The sequence below is a fragment of the Haliaeetus leucocephalus genome, unplaced genomic scaffold, assembly GCF_000737465.1.
Source record: "Haliaeetus leucocephalus isolate CR32 unplaced genomic scaffold, Haliaeetus_leucocephalus-4.0 Scaffold317, whole genome shotgun sequence".
NCBI lineage: Eukaryota > Metazoa > Chordata > Aves > Accipitriformes > Accipitridae > Haliaeetus > Haliaeetus leucocephalus.
The window spans coordinates 7,810,657-7,826,422 of NW_010972753.1; the positions used below are offsets into that span (position 1 = coordinate 7,810,657).

Below are 15,766 nucleotides of genomic sequence, written 5' to 3' on the forward strand. Positions count from 1 at the left end.
TTCTTCATCAAAGCGTCTGACAGCTTTCACCAGAGGATGTGATATCAATATGCAATTTATCCTTTCAAAGCCTTTGGGATGATCAGTCTATTTCTTTGCCGTCCCTAATTAAACATATTGCTTCAGTAATTCCCAGGAGCAAGGAGGCATTGCAACTACACTGAAATGAAAATGAACTTTGTAGAACCATGGCTATGCCGTCTGTGATGATGATTAATGTATTCTATGATTGTTGTTTTGGTCATAAGTTTTCATCTGTTTTATTAAAGACACTATGAGGGAGCATACAGAGACTAGCCACAGATTGTATTTCTTGTCAAAGTGAAAGAAATCGAGGCGGTTTTAACACAGATTTGGTTGAAATAAAATGTAGCAAGCTGATGGAGATCTTAAATGTGATCTCTGATCATTCAACCTTTGGAATGCCACTAATAACAACGGTAAGTGAGGGCTCCTGTTCCAGCCAACCATCTCCTAGAATAAGGAGCAAATACAAATCCTTCATATTTAAGTGTTTTGGAAAAAGAGAGGCAGCAGCCCTACAATGACTCTGGATTGAGGCACTTGGTAAGAGATATTTGGAGTCAGCTCAAAAATGTTCTTGTTTACCTATTAGTTAGGACACATTTCCTATCTGCCTTAAGCATATAGGTCAGTCCGAGTGGCCAGAGAGGAGGTTGCTTTCAAGGTATACAGGTTATTTTCTTTTCTGTTTTCTTTGGTAATGTGGAAGTGGGTCAGGATCCATTGATTTCTATCATCCATTCTAATAATGATTTTAAATAGTCATTTTTTATCTGCCTTTGCATGTGGGCTTTTTTCGCATTCTGAAAAAGAGGTGATATTCATTAGCATATTTCATTATGCCAGCCAAAAAGGTATACTGTGTATACACTTAAGTAATCGTAGTGCTTTTGACTTTTTACACTTAGTTTATGCTAAAAAATCATGAACAATGCATTTCTTGCTAGCTGATACTTCTTTATGCAGTGTTGTGCAAGGCTGGATTTGGGTTGAAGTTTAAATCCATTTAAAATACACAATCAGCATTTTAAAATAGTCATAAATTAAATTTAAAAATTAAATGCGCTGAACATAAAAATAAGCTTAGCAAAACACGGTTTGTATTGAAAGCCGGTTGATTTATTAAGTAAAGGAACCATTACATACAGAAAATAAACAGATTATGATTTTTCTAGCCAGTGTGCCTTCCAGAATTACAACTAGGAGATCTTATCCTTCACATTTCTTTTTAACCTTACTAATCCTTTTACAAAATACAGACTTCAGAGGACTAGGTCTCAAACTGCAAGATGGTAAAATGAGAGCTCTGGAGAGAATGCAGTATGTCTCACTGTGTCTCTGATCTCCTCGTTTGCTTAGGATTTAAACCATTTCTTTAAATTCAGTGAAGCTAAACCAATTAATTTAAAAATGAGTGGAAATGAATGAAGTCTCCAGATGTTAATGGCTTATTTACTTCTACTGCAGCAACATTAAAGAACACTAATCAAGATCAGAAGTAGGTTGTTCTCCAGGTTGTACGAATATCATAGTCATTTGGAGCAGCTGTAATAAAATGCCTTGTTATCAGGGAGCAAGGTAAAGTAGACAAACAAGATTTTTCAGCCATTAGTTTTCATTTATGTTTTAAGTGACATTAATTATCCATAGCATCTTTTACATGCCAATTGAGAGAATTTAGTTTATAACAGACGTTGCCTACATACTTAATGATAACAGTATTTTTTTAACTTGAAGTAATTGTAAATGCTATGATAATATAAAATAGCAAAACCAAATGTGTTCAGAAACAGTTTAAAGACATTACCTTGATATTCCAGTTAGTTTTAGGATTACTATTTATCTCATCAAGGCTATTTCTGCAGCTCTTTTCTTTTTTCTGCCTCATTTTGCCTTTTTTTCTTTCTCAGTTCTCTTTTCATAAGTTGAAATATATTTTTGCAAAGTACAGCTGCCATACAGGCTTTCCCCTAAAACACTACTTCAACTAAATTATTTAGATAACCTAGGTATTGGTCAGTAATGTACAGAAGTGGCTGACAGATGAAATTGCTGACAATTGCAGTGAATTGCATATAATTAGAGCTGTAGTTAAAACCGATTCCTCACTGAATGCTTTAGCTCACTCACTTGGAAAAAGTTAATGTCTGGTGAAATACATGATTTGTCAATCTTATTTACTTTTGACACCACTAAGAGTAGGGCATTAGTAATTTCTCAGGACTGCATTAAAGGCAGTGTTGACCTGTTCATGATGGTAAAGTCCCCTAAACATAGCTAGCGTGTCTTCTTGGAAACCTGTCTTGCACTTCATTTTTCTTAGCATTTGCTTGAAGTAAGAAGACCTGATTCTTTTACTAAGATGTTTCTGCACCCACATATGTAGTATTGGTTTTCAGTAAAATTTAGTACCCTCTTCCTTGCTGCTTCTTTTTTGTCTTGTCTGCAGAAAAATCTGTCTAGCTTGGTATCTCCCAATAAAGCCTGTAACATTTACTTCTTCTCTAGGTCTGTTTTCCTCTGTCTTCTCCTGATGTCTCTTCCTCCGGTCTGGAGGCTGTTGTTCTGCAGCTTGCCTGGTGCATTTTGTCAGCTTCCATCAGACTGATGGATCTCTGGGAAGGAAAGGCAGGAGCATTAAGTGGGCATCTTTTCATCTCATCTGTGCAGCTAAAGATTTGACATTCACTTTCCTGAGAGGGGATGAAACTCTGCTTTTGAGAAACATTATGTAAATTTACTGGTTTATGTAAGGAACTCTTCATAATGATGTACATTACAGCATGCAGATTAAAGGCAGTACTTTGTCTTGTACACTAGCAGAAAAGCAGAGTCCTGAAAAATGTCTAAAAAATAAAATTATTGTAATAGACTTGATGTTTGGTTTGATGTTTCTGTTTAGGTGCTGACCCCAGCACAAATAAAATCAATTTGCCTGGCCATACTAGAATCAGGAAAGCAGTATGCAGTGAAGAAGAGGAAACCGTTCCCACTCATGTATTCCTACTATGGAACAGAGTATCTTGGTGAGTAAAACACACCAACTACTTTGAAAGTGATGCTGTGTGTAGATGCTGAGCCAGTGGATGCTTCAGAAATAAAATACATAAAACCTACAGTGTGGGATTTCTCCTGATGGAGTTGGGACCATCCAGCCCCCTAAAACTACAAAGTGGGTCTGAGGAGCTGGAGAGAAGGACTGATGCTGCCTGGCGCTGGGGAACGCCAGAGGTGCCTGTGCTGCACCAGGAGAGCAGCAGGCAGCAGCTTCATTCCCTCTTCTCCTTTTTGCCCTGGTAAATCTGCCCTTGCCAGATGGAGGCAGCGAGAGGTGTGATGTCCATGCCTGCATGGCGAAGGTTACCAGAGAGAACTGTCAGGGGATGTTATTTGTAAGCTGCTGCTGCCACGCAGGGAGTTGCAGAGCGTTTTTGGCCGTACCAGTGCAACTCAAGCATATGGTCAGCTCCTACCCATCGCGAGCAGCTTGGTTGGAGCTCATCTGGACAGGTCATTGAGCAGGTCCCTACTGGGGTCCTCAAGGCACGATATCACACTGCAGAAAGCATGAGATTGTTTTGCAAATGTTAGTGAGTTCTCTGGCAGGGGAGCAGAGGGAGAAGTCACTGGTGCTCTTCCACAGACCCTGGTCAATACAGACAATTCTTGCACGGAACTTAAGGTTTTAGCTGACTGATGGTGTCAGTCAGGAACTGGGAATACCATTTATGGTCCAGTTTCAATTTGCGTTCAACAAAGACTTCAGAATAATGGTCCAGATTCAGTAGTGTGTCAAAAAGAATAATGTCTTGAAACAGTATTCAGTTTAGGTTCAGTGTAACTTCACACACTGAGTTTCAGTCACATCAGAGTGAGAGCAGACAAAATTCTTACGTATTTTTGCTTAGCCTGGGGAACTGGAAAAGACAGAAGTAGTAACAAACCATAGTGTCATGCACCTAAAAAGCTTTATTCCAAGCACTGTTGTAGTATGCATAAAGAAGATGAAAGAGGACTTGACAAGGAAATCAGTCCCAAGAGAAAGTTGTCATGAGATGGAGGTAGGACCTAAACCTACCCTCTCCTTTTGACTGTTGCTGTTCTTCACAGGTGCAGCACATGGGCTTTCATCAATCCTTCAGATGTTGCTTTCCTATTATGAGTACCTGCAGCCAGCAGATCAGGAGCTTGTGTGGCAGAGCGTTGATTTTCTTATGGACCAAGAGCAGAACAGCAACTGGCCTCCTGAGCTGGGAGAGACAATCGAGCGGGAGAATGAGCTTGTACACTGGTGTCATGGAGCTCCAGGTTCTTTTCCCATTGATGCTATGAATAGCCAGATGCAGATCACATTGCTTTTCCACATTAGGTGATTCCATGTAGAAGATATCTCAGGATAACTTTGACTGATTTTTGACATTTTGTGAGAGGCAGGCAAAGTATTTAGGCTTTTTCTTCCAGTTAAGAGTGTTTTATTTATTGCTGAAGCAGCTGGAAGGATAGGTGTATTTCCTGCCTTAAAAGTGTAGGTGATCACAGCTGAAAGAATTCTGGTGATCCTGAACTGTATGTTTTCCGCTCTTGCTCCCTTTCATGACAAGACCTTGAAGAATGGTACAGCTGAGTCAAAAGACAGCATATGCTGGACAGATAAATAGTATGCAGAAGAATACAGATACAGATACAGACACATCTGTGAGTTTTGGGAAGGCCTTCAGAATACCTTTCCCCGCCCCTCACCAGAATCAAAGTTTAAGCTGCACTTATTATGTGGATAATGCATAAATTTGACCAAATTATTTTCATGTGAAGGGGATTTTGTACTAGCAAGAGGCATTTTTTCTGAAAGTCAGCCATATAAAACTGCTTTTCAGAGAGAGAGAATCAATCTTTAGTTTGGGTTCATAAGATAAGGCTGATGTCTGTCAGTTCAGAATCTAATCCTATACCTTTGCAATTTTGGCAAGTACTGCTGTGTATTGAAATTGCTTTTTTACCCCCAGGCAGAATTTTATTGCTAACTAGTCATATTGGCTTGGTAACATGAACCTAGAAGGTTACAGAAAAACTTACTTTTATTAAAAAACATCCATAAGCATTGATGCATTGCTTTTAAAGGTGTTGTATTTAAATTACAGAGAGTACACTATAATTAACATCCCTTAAATGTGCTTTCTGCTGATGCATTACTTTTTTGTTGGTATGATTAAGGAACAAGCTTCTTGCTCTCACACTCCAATGAAGTGAAAACAGCTTTTGCTTACCAGCCTTTTTTATTTTTGAGAGGAAAAAATTACTTCTACAGCATGGCTGGCCTAGTGATGAAACCTGCAGGGAAGATGCCCTCTTTGTTAAAGTATCTTGAGAGTGGCCTTTGACTTGGGTTTAACTGTTAGTGGAGACACATGCAGTGAGACTGGACCAAAGTGTCAAAATCTCAAAGGGCATAAAGAAGTTACTTTAGGAGACATTTAGAGACATGCAAATTCATTAATTGCTATTGTTCTTCCCCAGAAAATCCTGTATCCCATCATTGTTCTGGGTAATTACGCACATGTAGCTTACAGAACACTTTTCAGCTACTTGAGTGTGTATTATATTCAGTCCACAAGCAAGCTATTCTAAACATTTCCGTAGGCCCTTGGCTTGGTTATGTGTCATATGCCTTCTTTTAAGGTTACCATGAACTGACCTGTACAGTGCTCTGTTGAAGATTACGATTAATTTATTTGAATTACCTCCAAAAATAAGCGAAATAGCTGCTTTTTTTTTTTTGACAGAAGTTAGTATGCATAACTGTTCATAACTAGAATAAAGCAGCATGGGCCACACTAAAAAGAGGGCAAGCTTCTCTTTCTCATTGAGTAAAAAAATTTATCTGTTGCCAGTGTAAGAAATTATCTAGCCTGTCCTTGTGTTTCTGTCAGTGTAAATAGGTGAGGTGAATGGGGATTTGAAACCAGTAGAAGACAGTGCTAAGTGTTTACTGGTTTAAAGGCAAAAATGTGACTACTGTTTTAAATTGCTGAAGGACTGGGAATTTTAGAGATGTTTGAGTAAACCCTGGCATTCAGTAATGCAGTGAAAAGACTGAAAGTGGTGTTATCACAGGGAGTGGATAAGTACATCTTACCATATGCTTTTTAGCTTACCAGATACTCTTCCCCTCCATATGTAGCATATAGATATGTAACATTGACATGTGTAGAGCATGAGACTGCAGTTCTTTAGTGTATTAATCTTTATTTTCTTATGTCTTCTACAAAACCTTTGGCATACTTATTACAAAAGACAATCTCACTGCTATTTTCCTAGGCATTGCATATCTGTTTGCCAAAGCTTACCTGGTTTCCAAGAAGCCTCAATATCTGGACACTTGTATCCGGTGTGGAGAGCTAACTTGGCAGAAAGGCCTGTTGAAGAAGGGACCTGGAATATGCCATGGAGTGGCTGGTAGTGCTTATGTGTTCCTGCTGCTGTATAGGCTCACTGGAAACTCAAAATACATATACAGGGCACAAAGGTTAGCATTCCTACCTTTCTGGATTCGGGGTAATACCAGAAAGTTTCAAGAACATTTATAAGGCTGCTCAGAGTCTGGGATCACCATCCTTGGATGTAGTCTGAGTGTTTAAGCCTCAGGTGCAATTCTAGCTCTGAGTTGTGGGGCAGGAGCGCTCTGCAGGGAGCCCTCCAGTCCTGCTTCCAGGCTGCTTGCAGCGCGAGAAGCATCGGGTTCTCCCGGGCTCCCTCCCTCCCTGCCCGAGAGCCTCTGCTCCTTCGGAGAGAATTGGGGTGGATGGGAGGAACGGCGCACGTCCAGGGCTCATCCTGACATGAGGTCAGAAGCCAGCCATGTTGTGTACCCGAGTCCAGGAGCAGAGTAAAATATGATTTGCTCTGATTTTCAGAGCATTTAAGGCTCTCCCTTACTACTAGAAGTGGAAAATAAGTATAGGACCTGCTTTGCTGTTACAGTTTTTTAATTTATCGTTCCCAGCTTTAGCCAGTTTGACATTGTGCTGTTCAGCTTAGCTAGTGGGGTCAATTCCATTTTGTCCTCATGCAAGCAGGTATGGTCCACTGAAAATTCTCTCACAGTGCTGCAATTACCTTTAATTATATTTCCGTAATTTACCGTACATGTTTAAAAACATAGTATTCAATGTTTGTAACTGTTTTCCTTATAGCATAGAATAATGAGGGGATGTGGTGTAGTAATTAGGGTGACTTATTTTCAGCCGTTTGAAGTGAGACCATTTTATTTGTGTAATTTCAGTATTACAGAATTTGTTGCATCAATGTGAAACATTGCTTGCATCGTGCTGAAATAACAACCAGGATAAAAGTTATTAAAAAGTATTTGTTTAATAATATGTCTCGAAGAAATCAGAAAAAGTTTATAGCTCTCAAAGAAGCATAACACATGTACAGTTCGCAAAGGTTTGGGTTTTCTAGATCTCATTGACCTCAGTTTGTCATGGAAATCGGAGAGTGTAAAATTTCCACATAAGGTTAAATAATGAACTTTCTACTTTTTTTAATGATCATTGAATGTTATTAAAATGATGCTTTCAAACAACAAGTAAGTAGACATACATGGACACCAAATAATGACAAACTCTCTTTTTTTTTTCCTGTTTCTTAGGTTTGCAGAGTTCTTATTTACAGAAGAATTTAAGGCTGGTTCCCGAGCATTAGAAAGTGTATATAGTCTGTATGAAGGCTTCTCGGGAACTGTGTGTTTCCTGACTGACTTGCTGCAACCCAACCAAGCTGAGTTTCCTCTCTTCAGTGTCTTTGTCTAGAAAGTAACATTCTCCAGGGCCACATCCTAGTGGCGGTGGGAGAGGGCACTGCGGTTTCACTTATTTGTCAAGAGAGGCTATTTACAAAACAAGCCAGTGGTACCACTAATGCTAGCCTTAACTTAGCTGGGAGTCAGGTGAAAAAGAAAATACACTGGGGGTTTGGGAGGGAAGTGTGTGGTCATAAAAATTGGGTCAGTGAAAAAAAAAAATATGGGGGAAGTGATTGAATCTGATGGGGTAGATATTTAGCTGTAATAAGAAGCAAAATCTAATTATTCAACTGAGAGAGAAAGGGGCATTACCAAACTTTTAATCTGGTGGTTACACAGGAGAAAAAAAAAGGCAAGCTAGAATTATAGCAACATGCATAGAAGAAACAGTGATGCATCCAGTAGGTTTTAGAAAGAGACCTGCAAAAAGAAGTCTTCGTGCAGCGATGCACATGTCGGGGAGGGTGTTGTAGACATGTCACAACACTGCACATAGGCAAAATCTGGGATTTTCTACCTAAACCACTTCTACTAGTTCTACTAACATGTATTAGAAATACCTGTATCTTGGAGCTCCTTCATCTTCATATGCATATACTGATAGTTATGTAGAAAGCTATATATTCACGGGTTCATTTCAGCTAGTGGGGTTTCGTGTGTGTAAATGAGAAGTGAATTTGACCTTTCCTTTCAGAGCTCAGTCTGGGGCAAGGAGCTGGTCTCCTTACTGATTTACTGCAACCGTGTCACTTCTTGTCAATACTTTCCCTGTTACAGGGAAGATGAGTGGAGCCATGGAGAAGACATGGATCAAAAAGTTCTATAGCAAAGATACAGCAGGCAGATGCTTTCTTCACGGTACAGCATTACTAGATAAGCATTGTTCAGTGATACAAAAGCTTCCTTTAAAAATTAATTACCTATAGCAGCATTTCTGAACAATAGCATACATATTTCAGACAACAGAAAATCTGTTTTCCTTGATGAATTGTTCACTACAAACCCTGCAAACTGAATGCAAACCTTGGATGGCATACTGATTTTAAGAAAAACCTGGTAACAAAATTCAAAAACGCTTCTTTTCCTGGTTAACAAAATAATGTATATGCCCAAATGATTTGTAGCTATAGAAATAAATGGGTTGCTCAACACTAGTTGCACTAGCACTTAAGGTTCCAATTATATGCTGTTTTATATGTATTATATATGAGACATGGTATTTGAAAGCTAAAGAAAATGCTAACGTAGATTTGTACTAAAAAACTATGAAATCAATATCTGTATTTAAGAGATATTTACTATTTATTTATTTTTATTTATATGGGAATAATGTAATGCAATTGCCTTTGAAGACAGATTGGGAAGACCAGTATGTCAAAAATTGCAGTTAGGGTGAAAAAGCTGACCTACATGCACTGCCAAACAATGCAGTCTCTCTTCCTGCATTCTCAGCTGGAGGAGATTACAATTTCTTTATTTTTAATGCCTAACGGATTAAAGTTCCCATTTAATTTCAGTGGGCCTTGATCAGGCTGTAGGTTGGAGCCAGGTCTTGCAACCCTTCTGCATTTTAATATAGTAATCCCATTCCTACTCTTGCCACTGTTATTTTAATGAGATGGCTTGCATCATTATGAGCGGCAGATTAGGATTTCTGCTATTTTGTCTTGCACTGTGCAGCTCTAATTAATTATTTAATCATAGAAGCCATTGGTGAATAAAGCAATGAAGTTCTGTATCAGCTTGTCAAGAATTTAGGGATTTTTTGGTGAACAGAAATGTTAAAATTCAATATACAGTTGTTATGTGTTTATTATTCATGGGATAAAAGGTCTTTTAAGAAAGCCATTAATGTCACTTACATCATTACTCTGAGCAGTGAGATGTGTACACATAGGAGTATGTATTTCACAGGCAGTTATAGATGTGAGGCTAAATCAAAAAGTCAATGGAGATGTGCGTGTGCTCTGCCCAGCCAGGTTGAAATGCTCCTGTTAGATCAGAGCAAAGTCAACTGTCAGTAGTGAAGATCCTAAGTCTATTAGGATTCTTCTCTAGTTGCTTCCTGTAATGTGAGTATATTAATATATTTCATAACTGGAACCTTTTTAAACAAATGTTTAAGGAAGGTAAAACTTGGCCTATCCACTTTTTCCCTGTGGTCAATAGGTTTTTAGTCTCAATATTCATTGTAGGGTAATGTCACTCAGCTAAAACATGTAAGTAACAACATTTGTGCCATAGCATTTAGATAGCTACTGTAACTGTATTCTGTCTTATTGTAAGAGAGTGAAATAGGTTCTGCCATGATCTAGACTCAAGCTGTTGCAACCGTACATTTATTGCCAATCCTTTTATTTAGAGATGCAAACATAAAACAAGAACGCTTAGTGTTTTGATAACTATGTCAAAAAACCCAAACAACTCCAAACTTAAGCCTTAACGGAATCTACACATACCATAATAATAATCATGACCTTTTGATTTTGTCCCCAGTGCCTACTTTTTAATTATCAGTGGGCCACAACATTTAATTGTTTCCAGTTAGTTATTTCTCAGGAGATGCTTGAAGAAGAAAACCTTTGTCAAAACCTCAGTAAATCTAGAGCACAATAAATGAGTATAGTAACTTAGATCCTGACCAAGTCATGAATGCTGATATTGTAACACATACCACATCTATGTTAAAATTTACCATAATAGCAGTAGATAAAATCACTCTATTTTATTATGCTTAACTTCCAACGGTCATGTTTGCATTTATCTTTTAATGTGATTCTTCATAAATGGCAGGAAGTATACATTAAGAATTCAGTGTTAGTTTTCTAGTGGTTTTCCCTCCATGTCTCTTTGTAGAATTAATTCCTTCTGATTTACATTCAGAGGAGACTCCGATCTGCTCTGTGTCGTGTTGAACAGCACCCGCAAAACAAATCTCTGTCTCTACAACCATTCTCCGAATATGAAGCCATGTGTTTGGCTTCATTTGATACTAATCCTGTGAGAAAGAAAATAGTCCTTGAGTAGGAGTTACTCCATTCAACAATGAGAAAACCTATGCAACCACCCAGTTTTCAAAATCTAGCTCCCAAACATCTCTCTGCAAGTCGTGCAAGTTCGGCACTGACTTCAGCCAGGGCAGCAGGCAAACTTTGTTTACTGACACTCAAGATCAGTAACAGTAACATAAACATCCAGTCTCATGGGATACATCTTATAAAATCTTGGAACATAATTATTCATCTGTTTTGTCAGACATGGCAGTTTGAACTCATTCTTAGAGCTTCGTGGCTTTTCTTACCTGACCTAGCTGGGTTAAGGTGGCTACTAGACGTGCTGTAGTCACAGCTTCTGAATACAGTGTAAATATACCCCAGGGCTCTTCTGAAAATGCCAGTCATTAAATGAGCAGGTTTTTTTTCATCTTTTTCCTCCTCTTAATTGTCTAGCTGCTTCTTTTCCTTTGTACTATATAAGCTGTTACATACATACTGTTAAAACCTTTATTTGTTGCTTTTAAGACGTTAACAGGAAAGCAACCTGAGCAGAGCCATCAGCACTTTTCAGTGTAATAAAAAAATAAGTCCTTTGTGTTCCCTTCTTACTGCTTCGAGAAATTGATCATGCAACCTTTGCTAGACATTCTCAGTGGGATGCTGTCTCCTCCTGCTCCTGACTCAGGCCCTAATAGACTGAAAAAACGTTTTCCTGAACAGATTCTGCCATGGTGCTGTGACAAAAGACTGTGTTACCAGAAACTTGAGAAGCCTCTTTCAAAGTGTAAAACATAAGTTACTACGTCATGTTTGCACATTAGTTTCTTGACTGTGTTTAGTTTCTAAAGTGTAGGCAATAGGAATTTAAGTGATGTAATAGTATTTCTGATTATGCTGTTAAAGCAAAGAGGATGCATTGTGTGGGTATTGGTGCTTATTTGTGATGTACCTGTGTTTGTGTGGTGCTGTTTGTGAGTAAAGCTGTAGATTACAAATCTTTAAGGAGCTATATACTATTCATGACTTTTGGTAGGTCATCCATAGATTACTGTCATGGAAAAATTTTGAGGGAAACTAGATCTGTAATGTCCAGATTTAGTGATTTCAGGATTCATAGAGCCAGATGCAATAAGTTTCATCAACAGTAGAGTTCTAACAAATATATCTTAATTTTTTCCTGCTACTCACAACTTCTCAGCATGATAACATACTCATTTTGTGCTACTGCTTTCAATATCTGCTTTGTTTGCATCATTGTTTCCTTCAGTTTCCCTGCCTTTCTTTCCCAACCTATGAATAACTTAAGAAGTCTGAAGCAGCAGCCCAGGTCTTTTGTTCTTGAAAATAAGATTGATAAATTTTGCCTAAGAGGGGTGTTCCACTTATTTGCATTACATTATTTTACACTCCCAGATGGCCTCTTCTCACTGGCTCTGCCATTTCCCACCTGCTAAGGAAAAATCATTATACTGTATAACAACTGTCACTGATGTTTTACATCATTAAATAAAACAAAGAGAGACTTTCTAGGGAGCATGTTCACTTCTCTAGTATCTCAATTCTATTAAGACAATCAAAACCAAGTGAAATGGCTAAACATCCCAAAATACACATTTAAATAGTTCTGGGAAATATGCACAAACAAATGCAAGTAAAGTGGTCACCGTTTTTGCTACTCTGAAATTAAGTAATGCCACTTTGATGTTCTAATAATACTTGTATGGACATGTAGAGAATATGATAAGAATACTGATTAGTTTTTAAAATACTGTGGAAAAAAACGATACGTCTGTGTCTGATGTATTCAGAAACATACAGGTGCAATATGTGCAAATGAAAACTTTCATAAGCAATCAAATTTTTGTACTTATATCGTTATCCACATATACAGTTATAGCATCTGCCAACATATTGCATGTTTTATGCAAACAGTGACCTATTTTAGTGTATGCATGCATTTTGACAATATATCCTTGTTACTTGGACCTATAAGATCCATGGGCAGAGTGTATCTCTGAGGTCTGCCAAGTAAATCTCAGGTGCGGTAATTTTCTCCTACATACCTTGAATATTCACTGGCATGAGTGCATATTCTAATCCATAGGAAGATCAGTATATCAGGAATAAGAATTGCCCTGTAGATTTTAAAGAGTAACCTTCCTGTGAAGAATTACACCAATGAGCAATTTCTGGCTAACAGAACAGTTTAGATTGCTCTGAGAAGACATTTCATTTTATATAAGTATGTCCTGGACCTAAGTAGTAAGCAGCAGACAGCTAAACTGAAAAGAAGTAAGAAAATGACCAAAAATCACATTGCTGAGGGAACAACATACTTCAAAGCCATAAGACAAAAATGCTCAGGGCCCACAAAACAATACAGCAATTTAGGGATGTGAATAGGCATTTTCCAAGAGAATAGCACAGTTTGCTTCATTGCAGAGACAGTGGTACAGTGTGCAGTGTACAGGTTTTAGCTGCCTTGAACAGCGCTTCATTGCCATTATAGCAAAGTCATCATATGCTGAAAAAGTCTCTCTGTGAGGGACTTGCCTGTAGCTGAACCTACCGCCCATTCCTGTCATTTAATGGAATAGAAATGATGAACCCTATCAATGCTTAGGCAGTTTAAAAAAATAGATCCAAGGAGCCAACATGCACCAACTTTTCAACCTGCCTTTGAGTTATTAAACCTCCTGACTAATTTGTACTGTCACTGATGTCACTGTTGGTCTGGTACCCTGTATATTTAAAATTTTACATCATGCTCTGAAAAAAGTCAATTTATAAATAGCAGTCTGCTTGAAAATACATAAGGCCATATTTATTTTTAATACTTACAAGGGAGTCCCTTGACTTTGTTCACTGCATGACTCCAAGAGAAGGTGGAGGCATTTAGGTCAAGTACAGCAATGCCAACTAGAATGGCAGAAAATTAATTAAAAACTCATTTTGCCTAGTGGTATAATGATATTTGAATGAAAGATACTTTATAATGCAGTGATATTCAGCAACAGCACTGCATGACTATACATGCATACTCCCCAGAGAATTTTATGTATAAGTCCTGAAGTTAGTTATATCCCACAGTGAATAGAAAACAAATCCTATTCAAACATACATTTCTACTTCATATAGAAGAGAAAGGCTGTCTGACCAGCAACTGAACTCGGCTTCCGTCTTCATTACCATGACCGAAGAAAGATTTCCTCTAACAATGGTCTGATTTTGCCACTGATTTGACCTTCTGCACTCATTTTAAGGGCCTGATATGCCACTGCTGATGTCAGTGGTGAATCTCCACTTGATTTCAGACATGCAAGGTTAGGTCCTTCCACACATGTGAAACGGGCAAAACTGCATCATTCCAGACCCCAACCCTACAAACTTTCCTTTACGCATGAGTCCCATGGAATTAGTAAGGCTTGTTCGTATAGTAAGAGGAAAGCACAGGTGTTTGCATATGCAGGGCCCTATTTGGTAGCAGTTTTATACCCATTTTCCCTCAGTATGTCTGCAATATACATGGATGCCAACACCAATAAAAAGTACAGGGAACTTAAATAGCATTATTTCATGTCTAGTTTGTGTTGGTTACACTTGAATATTCAATATATTCCAACATACGGTGTTCATTTCTGGAGTACGTGCCACACCCTAGATTGGTTTCTCAGTGTAATAGCCATTCGCAGCCATAATATGGTACAGGCCCTTAGAATCAAGATTGATTTGATTCTTTAGAAATGCACCTTATTGTTTAAAAGCAGGACCCCTGCTCTTCTAATGTTTTAAACACTGTGATCTTTCAGAATGTGTTTATTGTATTAGTTTTGTATTGTAGATTATGATAGAAACTAGATTTTATAGCTTTTTAAAAGCAGTGGTAACACTAAGCTTCATAGTGGCAGAACAAACTCTGTATATATCGATATTATGAATGTTAAAGCTGTGATTATATTTTGCCTTAAATAAAAGCCCAACCTTGAACAGTATGATTTTGCATTGGATTGCTTATTTCTGTACTTATCTTTCACAGTGCTGGCAACTTTTCCTTCTGGAGCAGTCATGACTCAGGGCTCCAAAAGCTTTTCAGTGGTACTGTGTTATCAAAGGTAAAATCATCCATCTTCCAATCAGAAGACATCCAGGCTGCACGTAGCCATTAGGTATAACTACCTCATGGGAGCTTCCCAAGAGAAGACAGGTTGCTTTTGGCCTGTAGATTAAAGTTTTCCACTTAAGTGTTTATTTTCACCCTGCTTAAATCTCAGTACACGTGGCCTCTTCTCTTTCCAGAAAGACCCCCTCCATTCTCAGTGAAGGGCACTAGAGAATTAAATTCACTTCAGCCCACCCATAACAAGGTTTCGATCTTTGCTATCATGAGTTGAGCTCAACTAGAGGTGAGCAACAGGACTGCAGATTAGTCAGTGCAGCAGTTCAAGAAATGGCCCAAACAAAGTATTATTAGCATTTTTTCTATAAATCTGGTGACAACCTAAGTTGAATTAAAGAATAGTAGCAGACGTGCAGAAGTAGCCGTTAGCGTTACCCCATTAGTAGGCTAATAGCATCTCAAACTCTGCATCTTGCCTTCTTGTTGTGCTCCTGGTAGGTCTCAGGTCTGTAGCTAACCTCCACCTGCATATCTGTAGTTACCTGGGAAGAGGCAAGGAGAAACAAGATCTATCAGGTCAGGCATCAGAGCCAGCTGAGCACAAACAAAGTACCTGCACCAAGAGGAGAAGTGGTGGTGATTGAAGACTCCCCCTGCGCAGGATACAGGCACCACCTGCCAGCCTGACTAGGTACCTCAGGAGCTTTGTTTCTTGCCAGGCGGTCGCGTTCAGGATGTTGTGGAGAGACTGCAAAGGCTTGTCTTGCCCTTGGGCTAATACCTTTTGCTGCTTGTCCATGGGGGCATCAGTGGTACTGCCAGGGTGAC

General features: G+C 38.6%; 1 protein-coding gene across 1 annotated transcript in view; it reads left to right on the forward strand.

The window, feature by feature from the left end:
* The window catches only part of LANCL3 (LanC lantibiotic synthetase component C-like 3 (bacterial)), a 31,665-nt gene extending 23,833 nt beyond the window's left edge, over positions 1 to 7,832 (forward strand). Inside the window, exons 2-5 of the mRNA XM_010571336.1 lie at positions 2,927 to 3,050; positions 4,135 to 4,332; positions 6,340 to 6,547; positions 7,673 to 7,832. Coding sequence (XP_010569638.1) covers positions 2,927 to 3,050; positions 4,135 to 4,332; positions 6,340 to 6,547; positions 7,673 to 7,832 — 690 coding nt within the window. The remainder of the gene's footprint in view (positions 1 to 2,926; positions 3,051 to 4,134; positions 4,333 to 6,339; positions 6,548 to 7,672) is intronic.
* Positions 7,833 to 15,766: the final 7,934 nt, after the last annotated feature.